The sequence below is a fragment of the Macaca thibetana genome, chromosome 12 (genome assembly GCF_024542745.1).
Source record: "Macaca thibetana thibetana isolate TM-01 chromosome 12, ASM2454274v1, whole genome shotgun sequence".
NCBI classification, from domain to species: Eukaryota; Metazoa; Chordata; class Mammalia; order Primates; family Cercopithecidae; genus Macaca; species Macaca thibetana.
Window position 1 is genome coordinate 63,373,108 of NC_065589.1, and position 16,208 is coordinate 63,389,315.

Sequence of the window (16,208 nt, forward strand, 5' to 3'; positions counted from 1 at the left end):
ACAATATTGATACAATTAGTGATAAGTTATCCAAAGGATGAAAAGGCAGAAAGAGTTAATGATAAGTAGCAAAGAAGGTGTAAAAGAGCTGTGCTTATTTAGTTGATTTTATGAGAAAGTTTAGGATTACATATATAAACTGGAGGAGCCAATTCTGGGGAGAGTTTCATGAAGGAACCTCCTCAGTCTGGTCTGCTTTTTAGAGAGCAGATGGATGGAAACTTGCCTACCTTTCTATGTGGAGTGCTCAGCCACAACTCACCTTTCAGGATGGAGAGCTCTCAGCCTTGGGGACACAAAGGCATATTTTCAGGCCAATGTGGTGCAAATGTGAGATTTCAGCAGAATAAAACTATTAGGGGCCAGGCACAGTGGCTCATGCCTGTAATCCCAGCACTTCGGGAGGCCAAAGCAGGCCGATCGCCTGAGGTCAGGAGTTCGAGACCAGCCTGGCCAACATGGTGAAGCCCCGTCTCTACTAAAAATACAAAAAAAAAAAAAAAAAAAAAAAGAGAGAGAGAGAGAGAAAAAAAAAGAAAAGAAAAAAACTAGCCAGGTGCGGTGGTGGGTGCCTATAATCCCAGCTACCCAGGAGGCTTAGGCAGGAGAATTGCTTGAACCCAGGAAGCAGAGGTTGTAGTGAACTGATATCGCACCACTGCACTCCAGCCTGGGCCACAGAGCAAGACTCTGCCTCAAAACAAAAACAAAAAGAAAAAAACTGTATTAGAAGTTATGTAAAAAATTATGTAGGCAGCTAACAATTTTTAAAACTTAATGGAAGTATTTATATTCAAAGATCTTGCTGGAGCTGTCAATAGATATAGTAGTCTACTAAAATAGTCTACTAAGAACTTGAAACTAGATATTCATAAATGTATCTTTTGTCTTTCTGTGTTTAGGCATGGAAACAGCTAGGATATGTGGATTCACTTTGAGGAAAGTTTTAATTTTGATGTTAATTTCAATATATTTTTTGAAAAGAGTAATAAGAAAGTGTACATTAATTCTATGATTTATTGTTTAAATGTACTTTAATTTGATTTAAAGAAAAATATTAGTGTGTGGATATGGCAAAAAATAATGAAAATAGCATGCAGAAAACTGGTATTTAGGAAATAGTGATATAGTTTAATCCTATGTAGTTCACATTATCACCAGATGGGAAGTATTTTTCAGAGCCTGAGATCAGAAACTATCTCAATAAAATGCTCTTGTTTTATAAACTTTGCAAAACAGTGGGTTTTTTCACCCTGCCAAGATAAGTTAGCCTGTTTTATTTTTAAGCCTGCCTAAACTGATTCGCCATGTCTGGTAACTGTCAGAAAGTATAGTTTCCTATTTTGCAAATAGATAGATTAGATTTAAGTATTCGTGTTTGTGAATAAAATAAGAAAGTGAACTAGGAATTTATTTTTTGACCTTTTGAGATTTTATATCACATAGTTTTTTAAATTACCATTCTCATTGAATAAAATTTAATACAATCAATTATGACCTTCAACAGTATGAATCCCTAGATTTTCCAGTAATGATATGTTAGATTTAGTAGTTAAACATAATACTGTTAATAAAGTTTTTCTTTTTTACTTATTAAATTATACATAAAATTGACTTTTTGAGAGGGAAAGTTCTGTGAATTTAACATATGTATAGATTTGTGTAACCATCACATTATAATTAGGTTATCTCTCCAGAAAACTTCCCCCTTAGCATTTTTTTTTTTTTTTAAGATGGAGACAAGGTCTTGCTGTGTTGCCCAGGCTGGTCTCAAACTTCTGGGCTCAAGTGATCCTCCTGCCTCCACCTCCCAAAGTGCTTGGATTATAGGCATAAGCCCCTGCACTTGGCACCCTCTTAAAATTTGTAAGTGTCCCAAACCACCATAACTGCTCTTTATAATGGGAACACATTGTCCTGTCATCTCTCTTGAAATTGTAGCCAAAAAATAGGTTAATTTATTATGCAATAACTCGTCAATCCACTTGCCTTTCTAATGTATTTAGCTTCTTCTAATTGCTAATTTTGCATTTTGTCGATTTATAATCATATCAGAGATAGTACTCATTTCTCTTCTCTGTCAAATATCATCAACTAATCCAATCTTAATCTCTAACGTCAGGAGATTTCCTAGACAATGGTGTCAGTGGATCTGTCCTCGTTCATATTACATCTGTTATGTAATGTTTTGCTCGTCATCTGCGTTGTTTTTTGAACTGCCAGTTGTTTGATGTAAATGCTGGAGATTATTACCTGGAGTACACAAGAGAATCACTGCTGTGACTCTTTTCACAGGCTCTGCATATCTAGGTGTTTCTTTTCCTGAGTGTTTTAATGACTTTGTGCCATCCTTTTTCTGTTTGAGTACTTGTATCACTCTATATTTCTCTGAATACGTATGATACATGCAAGCCAAAAGGGGAAAATCACAAGCTATAAATCAAAACTTTACTTGATTAATATTTAAACAAGGGTTGCATGTCAGCCAATCTGTTTTAGGCATTTAAGTGTACAGTTGTGACATGCATTTTCAGTAGAATGAATTTCAGTCTATAGCACATGAAAGTTAACAAATCATTTTAAAATATGTATATTCAGTCAAAACTTCCTGTGCTCTGATAAGAGCCTGTCATTTATGACTTTACCACAAATCAAAAATTAAGAAGCATAAACATATTTGTAATAATTGTTATTGACATCATTTGGGCCATCTTAAGTATTATTACCTCATACAGGGAAAACATTAACATTTTTAGCTGAGCATAGTGTGGCACACGCCTGTAGTCCCAGCTACTCAGGTGGCTGAAGCAGGAGGATCACTGGAGCCCAGGAGGTTGAGGCTGCAGTGAACTATGATCACACCACTGAATTCCAGCTTGAGCAACAGAGCAAGACCCTGTCTCAAGAAAGAAAAAAAAAAAGTTAATTTTATTTTATTTTATTATTTTTTTTTTTTTTTTTTTTTTTTTTTTTTTTTACATTTTTTTTTTTTTTTTTTTAATTTATTTATTATTATTATACTTTAAGTTGTAGGGTACATGTGCATAACGTGCAGGTTTGTTACATATGTATACTTGTGCCATGTTGCTGTGCTGCACCCATCAACTCGTCATTTACATCAGGTATAACTCCCAATGCAATCCCTCCCCCCTCCCCCCTCCCCATGATAGGCCCCGGTGTGTGATGTTCCCCTTCCTGAGTCCGAGTGATCTCATTGTTCAGTTCCCACCTATGAGTGAGAACATGTGGTGTTTGGTTTTCTGTTCTTGTGATAGTTTGCTAAGAATGATGGATTCCAGCTGCACCCAAGTCCCTACAAAGGACTCAAACTCATCCTTTTTTATGGCTGCATAGTATTCCATGGTGTATATGTGCCACATTTTCTTAATCCAATCTGTCACTGATGGACATTTGGGTTGATTCCAAGTCTTTGCTATTGTGAATAGTGCTGCAATAAACATACGTGTGCATGTGTCTTTATAGCAGCATAATTTATAATCCTTTGGGTATATACCCAGTAATGGGATGGCTGGGTCATATGGTACATCTAGTTCTAGATCCTTGAGGAATCGCCATACTGTTTTCCATAATGGTTGAACTAGTTTACAATCCCACCAACAGTGTAAAAGTGTTCCTATTTCTCCACATCCTCTCCAGCACCTGTTGTTTCCTGACTTTTTAATGATTGCCATTCTAACTGGTGTGAGATGGTATCTCATTGTGGTTTTGATTTGCATTTCTCTGATGGCCAGTGATGATGAGCATTTTTTCATGTGTCTGTTGGCTGTATGAATGTCTTCTTTTGAGAAATGTCTGTTCATGTCCTTTGCCCACTTTTTGATGGGGTTGTTTGTTTTTTTCTTGTAAATTTGTTTGAGTTCTTTGTAGGTTCTGGATATTAGCCCTTTGTCAGATGAGTAGATTGCAAAAATTTTCTCCCATTCTGTAGGTTGCCTGTTCACTCTGATGGTAGTGTCTTTTGCTGTGCAGAAGCTCTTTAGTTTAATGAGATCCCATTTGTCAATTTTGGCTTTTGCTGCCGTTGCTTTTGGTGTTTTAGACATGAAATCTTTGCCCATGCCTATGTCCTGAATGGTACTACCTAGGTTTTCCTCTAGGATTTTTATGGTATTAGGTCTAACATTTAAGTCTCTAATCCATCTTGAATTAATTTTCGTATAAGGAGTAAGGAAAGGATCCAGTTTCAGCTTTCTACTTATGGCTAGCCAATTTTCCCAGCACCATTTATTAAATAGGGAATCCTTTCCCCATTTCTTGTTTCTCTCAGGTTTGTCAAAGATCAAATGGCTGTAGATGTGTGGTATTATTTCTGAGGACTCTGTTCTGTTCCATTGGTCTATATCTCTGTTTTTGTACCAGTACCATGCTGTTTTGGTTACTGTAGCCTTTTGTAGTATAGTTTGAAGTCAGGTAGCGTGATGCCTCCAGCTTTGTTCTTTTGACTTAGGATTGTCTTGGAGATGCGGGCTCTTTTTTGGTTCCATATGAACTTTAAAGCAGTTTTTTCCAATTCTGTGAAGAAACTCATTGGTAGCTTGATGGGGATGGCATTGAATCTATAAATTACCTTGGGCAGTATGGCCATTTTCACAATATTGATTCTTCCTATCCATGAGCATGGTATGTTCTTCCATTTGTTTGTGTCCTCTTTGATTTCACTGAGCAGTGGTTTGTAGTTCTCCTTGAAGAGGTCCTTTACATCCCTTGTAAGTTGGATTCCTAGGTATTTTATTCTTTTTGAAGCAATTGTGAATGGAAGTTCATTCCTGATTTGGCTCTCTGTTTGTCTGTTACTGGTGTATAAGAATGCTTGTGATTTTTGCACATTAATTTTGTATCCTGAGACTTTGCTGAAGTTGCTTATCAGCTTAAGGAGATTTTGGGCTGAGACAATGGGGTTTTCTAAATATACAATCATGTCATCTGCAAACAGGGACAATTTGACTTCTTCTTTTCCTAACTGAATACCCTTGATTTCTTTCTCTTGCCTGATTGCCCTAGCCAGAACTTCCAACACTATGTTGAATAGGAGTGGTGAGAGAGGGCATCCCTGTCTTGTGCCAGTTTTCAAAGGGAATTTTTCCAGTTTTTGCCCATTCACTATGATATTGGCTGTGGGTTTGTCATAAATAGCTCTTATTATTTTGAGGTACGTTCCATCAATACCGAATTTATTGAGTGTTTTTAGCATGAAGGGCTGTTGAATTTTGTCAAAAGCCTTTTCTGCATCAATTGAGATAATCATGTGGTTCTTGTCTTTGGTTCTGTTTATATGCTGGATTATGTTTATTGATTTGCGAATGTTGAACCAGCCTTGCATCCCAGGGATGAAGCCCACTTGATCATGGTGGATAAGCTTTTTGATGTGTTGCTGAATCCGGTTTGCCAGTATTTTATTGAGGATTTTTGCATCGATGTTCATCAGGGATATTGGTCTAAAATTCTCTTTTTTTGTTGTGTCTCTGCCAGGCTTTGGTATCAGGATGATGTTGGCCTCATAAAATGAGTTAGGGAGGATTCCCTCTTTTTCTATTGATTGGAATAGTTTCAGAAGGAATGGTACCAACTCCTCTTTGTACCTCTGGTAGAATTCAGCTGTGAATCCATCTGGTCCTGGACTTTTTTTGGTTGGTAGGCTATTAATTGTTGCCTCAATTTCAGAGCCTGCTATTGGTCTATTCAGGGATTCAACTTCTTCCTGGTTTAGTCTTGGAAGAGTGTAAGTGTCCAGGAAATTATCCATTTCTTCTAGATTTTCCAGTTTATTTGCGTAGAGGTGTTTATAGTATTCTCTGATGGTAGTTTGTATTTCTGTGGGGTCGGTGGTGATATCCCCTTGATCATTTTTAATTGCGTCGATTTGATTCTTCTCTCTTTTCTTCTTTATTAGTCTGGCTAGTGGTCTGTCAATTTTGTTGATCTTTTCAAAAAACCAACTCCTGGATTCATTGATTTTTTGGAGGGTTTTTTGTGTCTCTATCTCCTTCAGTTCTGCTCTGATCTTAGTTATTTCTTGCCTTCTGCTAGCTTTCGAATGTGTTTGCTCTCGCTTCTCTAGTTCTTTTAATTGCGATGTTAGAGTGTCAATTTTACATCTTTCCTGCTTTCTCTTGTGGGCATTTAGTGCTATAAATTTCCCTCTACACACTGCTTTAAATGTGTCCCAGAGATTCTGGTATGTTGTATCTTTGTTCTCATTGGTTTCAAAGAACATCTTTATTTCTGCCTTCATTTCGTTATGTACCCAGTAGTCATTCAGGAGCAGGTTGTTCAGTTTCCATGTAGTTGAGCGGTTTTGAGTGAGTTTCTTAGTCCTGAGTTCTAGTTTGATTGCACTGTGGTCTGAGAGACAGTTTGTTATAATTTCTGTTCTTGTACATTTGCTGAGGAGTGCTTTACTTCCAATTACGTGGTCAATTTTGGAGTAAGTATGATGTGGTGCTGAGAAGAATGTATATTCTGTTGATTTGGGGTGGAGAGTTCTATAGATGTCTATTAGGTCTGCTTGCTGCAGAGATGAGTTCAATTCCTGGATATCCTTGTTAACTTTCTGTCTCGTTGATCTGTCTAATGTTGACAGTGGAGTGTTGAAGTCTCCCATTATTATTGTATGGGAGTCTAAGTCTCTTTGTAAGTCTCTGAGGACTTGCTTTATGAATCTGGGTGCTCCTGTATTGGGTGCATATATATTTAGGATAGTTAGCTCTTCCTGTTGAATTGATCCCTTTACCATTATGTAATGGCCTTCTTTGTCTCTTTTGATCTTTGATGGTTTAAAGTCTGTTTTATCAGAGACTAGTATTGCAACCCCTGCTTTTTTTTGTTCTCCATTTGCTTGGTAAATCTTCCTCCATCCCTTTATTTTGAGCCTATGTATGTCTCTGCGTGTGAGATGGGTCTCCTGAATACAGCAGACTGATGGGTCTTGACTCTTTATCCAGTTTGCCAGTCTGTGTCTTTTAATTGGAGCATTTAGTCCATTTACATTTAAGGTTAATATTGTTATGTGTGAACTTGATCCTGCCATTATGATATTAACTGGTTATTTTGCTCATTAGTTGATGCAGTTTCTTCCTAGCCTCAATGGTCTTTACATTTTGGCATGTTTTTGCAATGGCTGGTACCGGTTGTTTCTTTCCATGTTTAGTGCTTCCTTCAGGATCTCTTGTAAGGCAGGCCTAGTGGTGACAAAATCTCTAAGCATTTGCTTATCTGTAAAGGATTTTATTTCTCCTTCACTTATGAAACTTAGTTTGGCTGGATATGAAATTCTGGGTTTAAAATTCTTTTCTTTAAGAATGTTGAATATTGGCCCCCACTCTCTTCTGGCTTGTAGAGTTTCTGCTGAGAGATCTGCTGTTAGTCTGATGGGCTTCCCTTTGTGGGTAACCCGACCTTTCTCTCTGGCTGCCCTTAAAATTTTTTCCTTCATTTCAACTTTGGTGAATCTGGCAATTATGTGTCTTGGAGTTGCTCTTCTCGAGGAGTATCTTTGTGGCGTTCTCTGTATTTCCTGGATTTGAATGTTGGCCTGCCCTACTAGGTTGGGGAAGTTCTCCTGGATGATATCCTGAAGAGTGTTTTCCAACTTGGTTCCATTTTCCCCCTCACTTTCAGGCACCCCAATCAGACGTAGATTTGGTCTTTTTACATAATCCCATACTTCTTGCAGGCTTTGTTCGTTTCTTTTTCTTCTTTTTTCTTTTGGTTTCTCTTCTCGCTTCATTTCATTCATTTGATCCTCAATCGCTGATACTCTTTCTTCCAGTTGATCGAGTCGGTTACTGAAGCTTGTGCATTTGTCACGTATTTCTCGTGTCATGGTTTTCATCTCATTCATTTCGTTTAGGACCTTCTCTGCATTAATTACTCTAGCCATCAATTCTTCCACTTTTTTTTCAAGATTTTTAGTTTCTTTGCGCTGGGTACGTAATTCCTCCTTTAGCTCTGAGAAATTTGATGGACTGAAGCCTTCTTCTCTCATCTCGTCAAAGTCATTCTCCGTCCAGCTTTGATCCGTTGCTGGCGATGAGCTGCGCTCCTTTGCCGGGGGAGATGCGCTCTTATTTTTTGAATTTCCAGCTTTTCTGCCCTGCTTTTTCCCCATCTTTGTGGTTTTATCTGCCTCTGGTCTTTGATGCTGGTGATGTACTGATGGGGTTTTGGTGTAGGTGTCCTTCCTGTTTGATAGTTTTCCTTCTAACAGTCAGGACCCTCAGCTGTAGGTCTGTTGGAGATTGCTTGAGGTCCACTCCGGACCCTGTTTGCCTGGGTATCAGCAGCAGAGGCTGCAGAAGATAGAATATTTCTGAACAGCGAGTGTACCTGTCTGATTCTTGCTTTGGAAGCTTCCTCTCAGGGGTGTACTCCTCCCTGTGAGGTGTGGGGTGTCAGACTGCCCCTAGTGGGGGATGTCTCCCAGTTAGGCTACTCAGGGGTCAGGGACCCGCTTGAGCAGGGAGTCTGTCCCTTCTCAGATCTCAACCTCCGTGTTGGGAGATCCACTGCTCTCTTCAAAGCTGTCAGACAGAGTCGTTTGCGTCTGTGCAGAGGTGTCTGTGTGTCTTAGTTTACTGTGCCCTGTCCCCAGAGGTGGAGTCTACAGAGACAGGCAGGTTTCCTTGAGCTGCTGTGAGCTCCACCCAGTTCGAGCTTCCCAGCAGCTTTGTTTACCTACTTAAGCCTCAGCAATGGCGGGCGCCCCTCCCCCAGCCTCGCTGCTGCCTTGCCGGTAGATCACAGACTGCTGCGCTAGCAACGAGGGAGGCTCCGTGGGTGTGGGACCCTCCCGGCCAGGTGTGGGATACGATCTCCTGGTGTGCCTGTTTCCTAAAGCGCAGTATTGGGGTGGGAGTTACCCGATTTTCCAGGTGTTGTGTGTCTCAGTTCCCCTGGCTAGGAAAAGGGACTCCCTTCCCCCTTGCGCTTCCCAGGTGAGGCAATGCCTCGCCCTGCTTCAGCTCTCGCTGGTCGGGCTGCAGCAGCTGACCAGCTCCGATCGTCCGGCACTCCCCAGTGAGATGAACCCAGTACCTCAGTTGAAAATGCAGAAATCACCGGTCTTCTGTGTCGCTCGCGCTGGGAGTTGGAGACTGGAGCTGCTCCTATTCGGCCATCTTGCTCCGCCCCCCTACAGTTGCTCAAAAAAAGTTAATTTTAACCCTGACCTTTGGATCTTAAGTTTTCTTGTTTTATGATTCTTCTAAGGTTTTTCAAGGCTCCTTCTATAGAAATAAGGTTTCTTGGAATATGGTGATTCTCTTGTGGTCTTTTTTGAGTTATGTTTTCAAAGCCATTTTTTGTTTTCATTTTTGTCATTTGTTTTCATGTTTAATTTTTGGAGACAAATACATTACTATTGAATGAGATTCTTTATTATCTTTGTTTAGGAACTAAAAGTTTAAACTATGGAATATTTCAACTACTGTTATTTGCTCACTATTGTCTTCTCTTAGAAGTTACAAATAGACTATTTTCTCATTTGTTCTTCAGATGGATCCTGTGCAAAAAGCGGTTATTAACCATACATTTGGAGTATCCATTCCCCCAAAGAAGAAACAAGTTATTTCTTGTAATGTCTGTCAGCTTCGCTTTAACTCGGATGTGAGTATCACCTTTTCATTATTCTCTGTCGTTTGTCAGAGCTAAAAGTCTAATTGACCTACATATGTATATTTCTTAATATTTACATACTCTTTAGCAGCCACTCCTACTGGTAGCCCACTTATTTCAGGATGCCAGATTTCCAAGAGATTTGGATTCAATGCTTAAAACTTGAACAATAGAGTATGGTTGACCCTCTGAATCCACAGGGTCCATATCCATGGATTCAACCTAGCTCACATTGAAAGTATTTTCTAGAATAACATTACAACAATAAAAAAAAATACAAATTTTAAAACCAATAGAGGATTATAGACAATAGTCTATAAGTGGCTAATATCAAAAATTAAGAATTTGTCTATGCAGTCAGTCTCAACTATACCATTTTACAGTTAATCTCACTAATTATATTTACTTGTCAAAATGCTTGAATATCAGAAAATATGAAAAAAGTTTTAAAATGCAATGAAGATATTTTAAAAATTAAAATGCCATAAATGTGGAAGAAAACCATTTTTACTATTAGCTATCAAGTGCCACATTTCCTATTTGTGCCAAATTTTGTTAAATACCTAAGAGAATTATTAATTTCCTATATGATTTACATTTTCCCAGAACATAAAATACAGAGAAAGTTTCATAAACTATTTTATCTGGCAAGCATAACCATCCTGCTAAAAAAAGATAACAAGAAAATGGAACAAATCACTCTCTTTTATGAAAATGGGTTTTCAAATTTATAGACAAAATAACAGGAAAGCAAAATAAACAATATTAGAATATTTACAATATCCAATTACCAAGTAAAGCCAATGACCGATGTAAATCAGAATCTGAAGGCTGCGTATAATATGTGGTATTTCCTGAGTTACTTGACCCCTGTAGCCATTTTGCAAAGAGCTTGTTACAGAATTAATGTTGTTTAGAAATACTAAAATAATAATCACTTTTGTTTGCATATACCATTAAATTATGTTTTGATAATTCTACATAGGAAGCATAATAAAAAATAGTCATTGGAAAAGAGATGTTTATCATGATTTATAAAATTATATTTAGTATAATTTTAATCAAAAGTCCAACGAATTTTTTGGTACATCATAAAACTTCCTGTTCAGGAATCAAAATGTACCTAAATAAACTGAGAAATATACAGTGTTAATTCATTTGAAGTCTTAATATTGTTAAGATGTCAGTTCTCCCCCAAATTGACCTATAGATCCAGCACAATCCTGATCAAAATTCCAAAATGCTTTTTTATTGTAGAAAATAGCAAGCTGTTTCTTAAATATACATAGAAAAGAAAAGCCCTAGAACAGCCAAAACATTTTTAAAGGACACATTTTGAAGACTTAATGCTTCCTGATTTTAATACTTACTCTAAAATCTACAATAATCAAGACTGTGAAATTGGTGAAAGAATGGTAGACACATGGATCAATGGAACAGAACAGAGTCCAGAAATAGACTCGCACCAATATAGTCAGTTGATTTTCAACAAAGTTGCAGAGTGAATTCGATGAAGAAAGCCTAATCTTTTCAACAAATAGTGCTAGAAGAAGTATATTCATATGTAAATTCAAAAAACGCCTTGACTGCTACCTGATACAAAACATAAAAGTTCAATAGGATCATTCATAAAATAGAAACTTTCAAAAACTATTAAACTTCTAGATGAAAACAGTAGAAAATCTATTTGGCTTTGCATTAGGCAAAGATTTCTTAGAAAATAGAAAGTGTGAATATTGATATATTGGACTTCATCAAAATTTAAAACTTCTACTCTTCAGAGACACTGTTACACTATTAAGAAAATGAAAAAACAAGCTATAGACTGCTAGAAAATATTTGTACCTGCTTAAGAAATTGCATACAAATATGTAAATAACTTATAACTCAATAATACATGATAAAATGGGAAAACAATTTTAGCAGACACTTTACCAAAGAAGAAATATGAATGATGAATAAGCACATTTAAAAATGCTCAATGTGTTTAATGATTAAGGAAATACAAATTAAAACCAAAATCAGATACCACTACACCTATTAGAATGGTGAAAATTAAACAAATTGATAGGATCAAATGGCTAGGATGAGGACCAACTGGACCTCTCATACACTGTTAGTGAGAATACAAAATGTTTTTTGAAAACAATTTGGCAGTTATTAATAAGAAACTTTATAAAGTTATACATGCATTTCCCATATGACCCAGCAATCCCACTTCTAAGTATATCCCCAAGACAAATGAAAACATATATTTATCCATATGTACAGCTTAAAGTAATTTTATTTATAATTGCCCAAAACTGGAATTGATCCAAATGTCCATCAACTGGTGAATAAACAAACTATGTTAAAGCCATACAATGGAAATAAAGAAATAAAAATAAATAGAAATAAAGTAAAAGTAAAAAGTAAGTAGTGATACATGCTACAACATGGATGAATCTCCAAGGCAGTATGCTAAGTGAGAGAAGTAAGACACAAAGACTATATGCTGTATGATTGCACTCGGATAACTTTCTGCAGATGATGAAACTATGGGGATAGTCAGATCAGTGGTTAACAGGGACTGAAGGTTAAGTTAGGGAATTGACCACAAATGGAAATGCAGGAACCTTTTTGAATGATGAAAATATTCTGTAACTTTATTGTTGTGATGTTTACATGACAGTCTTTGTTTTTCAAAATTCATTAAGCTGAACACCTAAAAAAAAAAAAATTTACTATATGTAGGGTATACCTTAGTAAATCTAACTAGAAAAAATTAATGATATGAGCCACAAAATATTTTATAAATAGAAGACTAATTTATGATAGTGATATAACTACTAAATATATTAAGCTACAATTTTACTACTAGAATGAAAGTATAATACTTTTCTAAGAATAGACACAATAATAAATACAGAAATAGATTCGAGTACATTTTACAGTATTGCTCAGTTATTATTCAAATTTTTAGAGTTATACAGAGAAATTAAAGTCTGTTGTTATATAGATATGACATGAAAATGTTTATTACTTATCTGACCACTTACAAAACAAATGCCCACCTAAAGACATGCTGCATCTTTAACACTGGCATTCTCACTGTCAAAAGGCCAGATGCTTGATAACATCTCTCAATACAATGCAAATAACAGATTTCAGAATGAAATTGCAAAAATCGTGCAAAAGATGCCTAATTTTATGAAGTCCATTAATGTAATGTTAGAGAACTGCTTGGTTTAAAGCCACTGACAAATAAGGATTTACCTATTTAGAAGAGTTAATTTAAGAAGAGTAAAATAACGAGGTTGATGATGGATAGATTCTTCAAAACAAGAGATGTTGAACACTGACTGAATAATAGGGGCTTAGGGACAATTATGAATCTCTCAAATTAAAAAATAACATATTTATAGTCCAAACCATGATAATATTAAAAAACCTATTGAGGCTGGGTGCAATGGCTCATGCCTGTAATCCTAGCACTTTGGAAGGCTGAGATGGGTAGATCACTTGAGTTTAGGAGTTTGAGACCAGCCTGACCAACATGGTGAAACCCTGTCTCTACTAAAAATACAAAATTAGCCAGGCATGATGGTGCATGCCTGTAATCCCAGCTACTTGGGAGGCTGAGGCAGAAGAATCGTTTGAACCCCGGTGGGGAAGGTTGCAGTGAGTTGAGATTGTGCCATTGCACTCCAGCCTGGGCAACAAGAGCAAAACTCCATCTCAAAAAAAAAAAAAAAAAAAAACACACACACACACATTGAAAAAACTATCCCTTTCCTCACCTTCCCAACCTCCATGTCATTCCCTATTTGTAATCACTTTAATATTTTTTGCATATCTTTCCAGGTTTTGCTTATGCAAATATAACTAAGTATGACTACATATTCTTATTTCTTCCCTTTTCTATGTAAATAGTAGCATACTATTGACACTCTTCTTTGCCTTCATTGCCTTCATTTTTTTATGTAACAATATATGCTGGAGAATTTTTTCTATCAGAACATAGAGAGCTCCTGTACTCTTTTTATAGATGTGATAGGCAAAGATGCCCATATCCTACTTTCTGGAACCTGTTAATATATCTTACATAGCAGAGTGGAATTAAGGTAGTAGATGGAATTAAGGGAGCTAATATTCGGACCTCATGATAAAAGAATTATTCTGGATCATCCTGTGGTCCCAAGGTAACCATAAGGTCTTTAAAAGTAGAAGAGGGAGGTGGAAGAGGCAGTCAGAGTGATGCCATCTGACAAGGAGTCCACTGGCCATTGCTGGCTTTGTAAGGGAAGGAAGGAGCCACCAGCTAAGGAATGTGGGCAGCCTCTAGAAGCTGGAAAAGACAAAGAAATGGATTTTCCCTTAAAGCCTCCAGAAGGAATGCAGCCCTGCTGACATCTTGATGTTAGCCCAGTGAGATCCGTGCCAGACTCCTGACCTCCAGAACTATAAGATAAGAAGTTTTTAAGCCACTAAGTTTATAAAAATTTGCTATGAAAGCAACAGAAAACTAATACAGTAGTTTATTTGTGGATGTTTCATAGTTTAACTCATCCCTTACAGGGTGACACTTAGATTGGTTCCCATCTTTTGATATCTCCTAGATTTTCACTCAGTAAATGGCAGAGCTAGAACATAAGTCTGAATCTCTTGCCTCTAAATCCACAGCTCTTCCTATTATATTATGTTGCCTCACATAAGTTTACTCATTTCCTAAGCATTTACTGAACTCTTCCTGTATGATAAACACTTTGCTAATCTCTACAATACGGCCTAAAATGAACCACATGATCTTTGGAAGGACCATTGAAGTTCTATAATTAATAATCATTTCCATGGTATCTCTGTCAGGAGAATAGGATATAAACACCTCCATCTTACAAATCAACAGCTAAGACCCAGAAAGAATGACTATGAGTTCTGTTTTTTATTTGTGTGATGGGTTGGGTTATGGAAGGCATAAGAATTTCTTTCGAGCCCCAGAATTACTCCAGGAGTACATCCACCTTTGTCTTGAGCTCCATTTGATGTCAGCCATTTTCTTTGTACTTACTAATAGGGGCGTGGACATATGTGCACACATAAGCACATGACCAGCAGCCTCCTTGCTATAGCTCCAAAGTTCCATTGATAATAAAGAAAGAAATTAGATTTCTGAGTCATTCTTAGACTCTGGGCAGTAAAGCCACAAAGTCTGGATGGCAAATTCACAAATGTGACATATACATGTTCTCAGTGTTTAGTAATGGTGCTATAATCTGCATAAACAAGCTCTGAAGCTGAGCATTTTTTATTTGGGAGAGAGTTTATTATTTTATAATTACCCTATTTACATTTTAATGTAAGAATTTAAAAGATGCTCATCCTTATTTTTTAATAACATTTCTAAATCAGCCTGAGACTGAAATTGGCTTCACTCTTCAGTATAGAAAATACGTTTATTGAAAAATCTGGAAGGCAGATGCACAGTAAACAGACTGCATTTTGCAGTTCTTCATTATCCATATAAAATGTACCAGTCGACTTCATGCATTAAAATTCAATATGACCTAGTTTAAGTGTCCTGTACCTCCCTTTGTCCAGCTTTTATCATCTCAGTAGAACTACCCTGTTGAAAAGCAAAATGCTACAGCTTTATTTACACAATACACAGTTATGTAAATGAGCAAGCATTAATCACAAACATTTCCCAAATGAACCTTTACAAATTAACACCATTAACTTTGCCAGGGAGCAGGCATTGCAGTCCAGGAATAATATGCTTTCCAACTGAGTCCCAGACATTTGCACAAATGTGTGTGTGTATCACCTCAAGCCCTACTTTCTTCCTGATCACCTTTTTTCTAACAAGGTATACCTAAGCTGAATGAGGCTGTTTTAACCCTGAATGTTTCTTTATTCTCCAGTAACTGAGTATACTGCAACTGCAGTATGGTCATAAATTGATAAGCCTAAATCTGAATCTTTATCTTTTAGCTGGAAAATGCCATTTCCAGAGTTAAGCTTTGCCAGGGAAATGAGCTTACGTACACTTCAGAAAATTTTTTGAGACTAACGTTTATCTCATTTTGGCTAAGTTGAAATTGGCAGATTCCAAATAATTTCTAATTTACATATTAGTTTCAATTCCTTGGAGGATAGTAGCAGAAGGATGAAAGAATGATTCTTACACAAAACCAATCTTTATACAAAATTGAATCAAAATCAAATTCTTAATCAGATTCTTACACAAAACAGGGCAACTTGATTCTCTTAAATATTTAAAAACAGAGATTATATTATTATTATTAATATTGATCTCAGAACATAGTTTATTATAAATACCCTTAATGTATTTCTGAGTCTTTTATGCCTTATAGGCAAATCCAAATGAAAGCATGGTGATCTTTTTAGTCAAGTTTATATAGTCTAAGTCAGAAGTTGACCCTGAAATGTTGGTACTCGGCATTAGTACCACAAGTAATTAAGCGTGAGATACATTGTCCCTAAATGTTGACCCCATAGGCTTTTATTACTCATTTGGAGCTAGGCCATTTGATTTTTCAAATTTACATTATTATCTTTGAATGACATCATAAACA

General features: G+C 36.7%; 1 protein-coding gene across 6 annotated transcripts in view; it reads left to right on the forward strand.

Moving 5' to 3' along the window:
* ZNF385B (zinc finger protein 385B) overlaps positions 1–16,208 on the forward strand; it is a 423,520-nt gene that overhangs the window by 336,901 nt on the left and 70,411 nt on the right. For 5 of the 6 annotated variants that reach the window (XM_050750566.1, XM_050750567.1, XM_050750570.1 and 2 more), the window contains one exon: positions 9,514–9,624. In XM_050750566.1, coding sequence (XP_050606523.1) covers positions 9,514–9,624 — 111 coding nt within the window. Of the gene's footprint in view, positions 1–1,594; positions 1,867–9,513; positions 9,625–16,208 lie in introns of those variants that run through there. The other variant, XM_050750569.1, reaches the window with a different exon arrangement.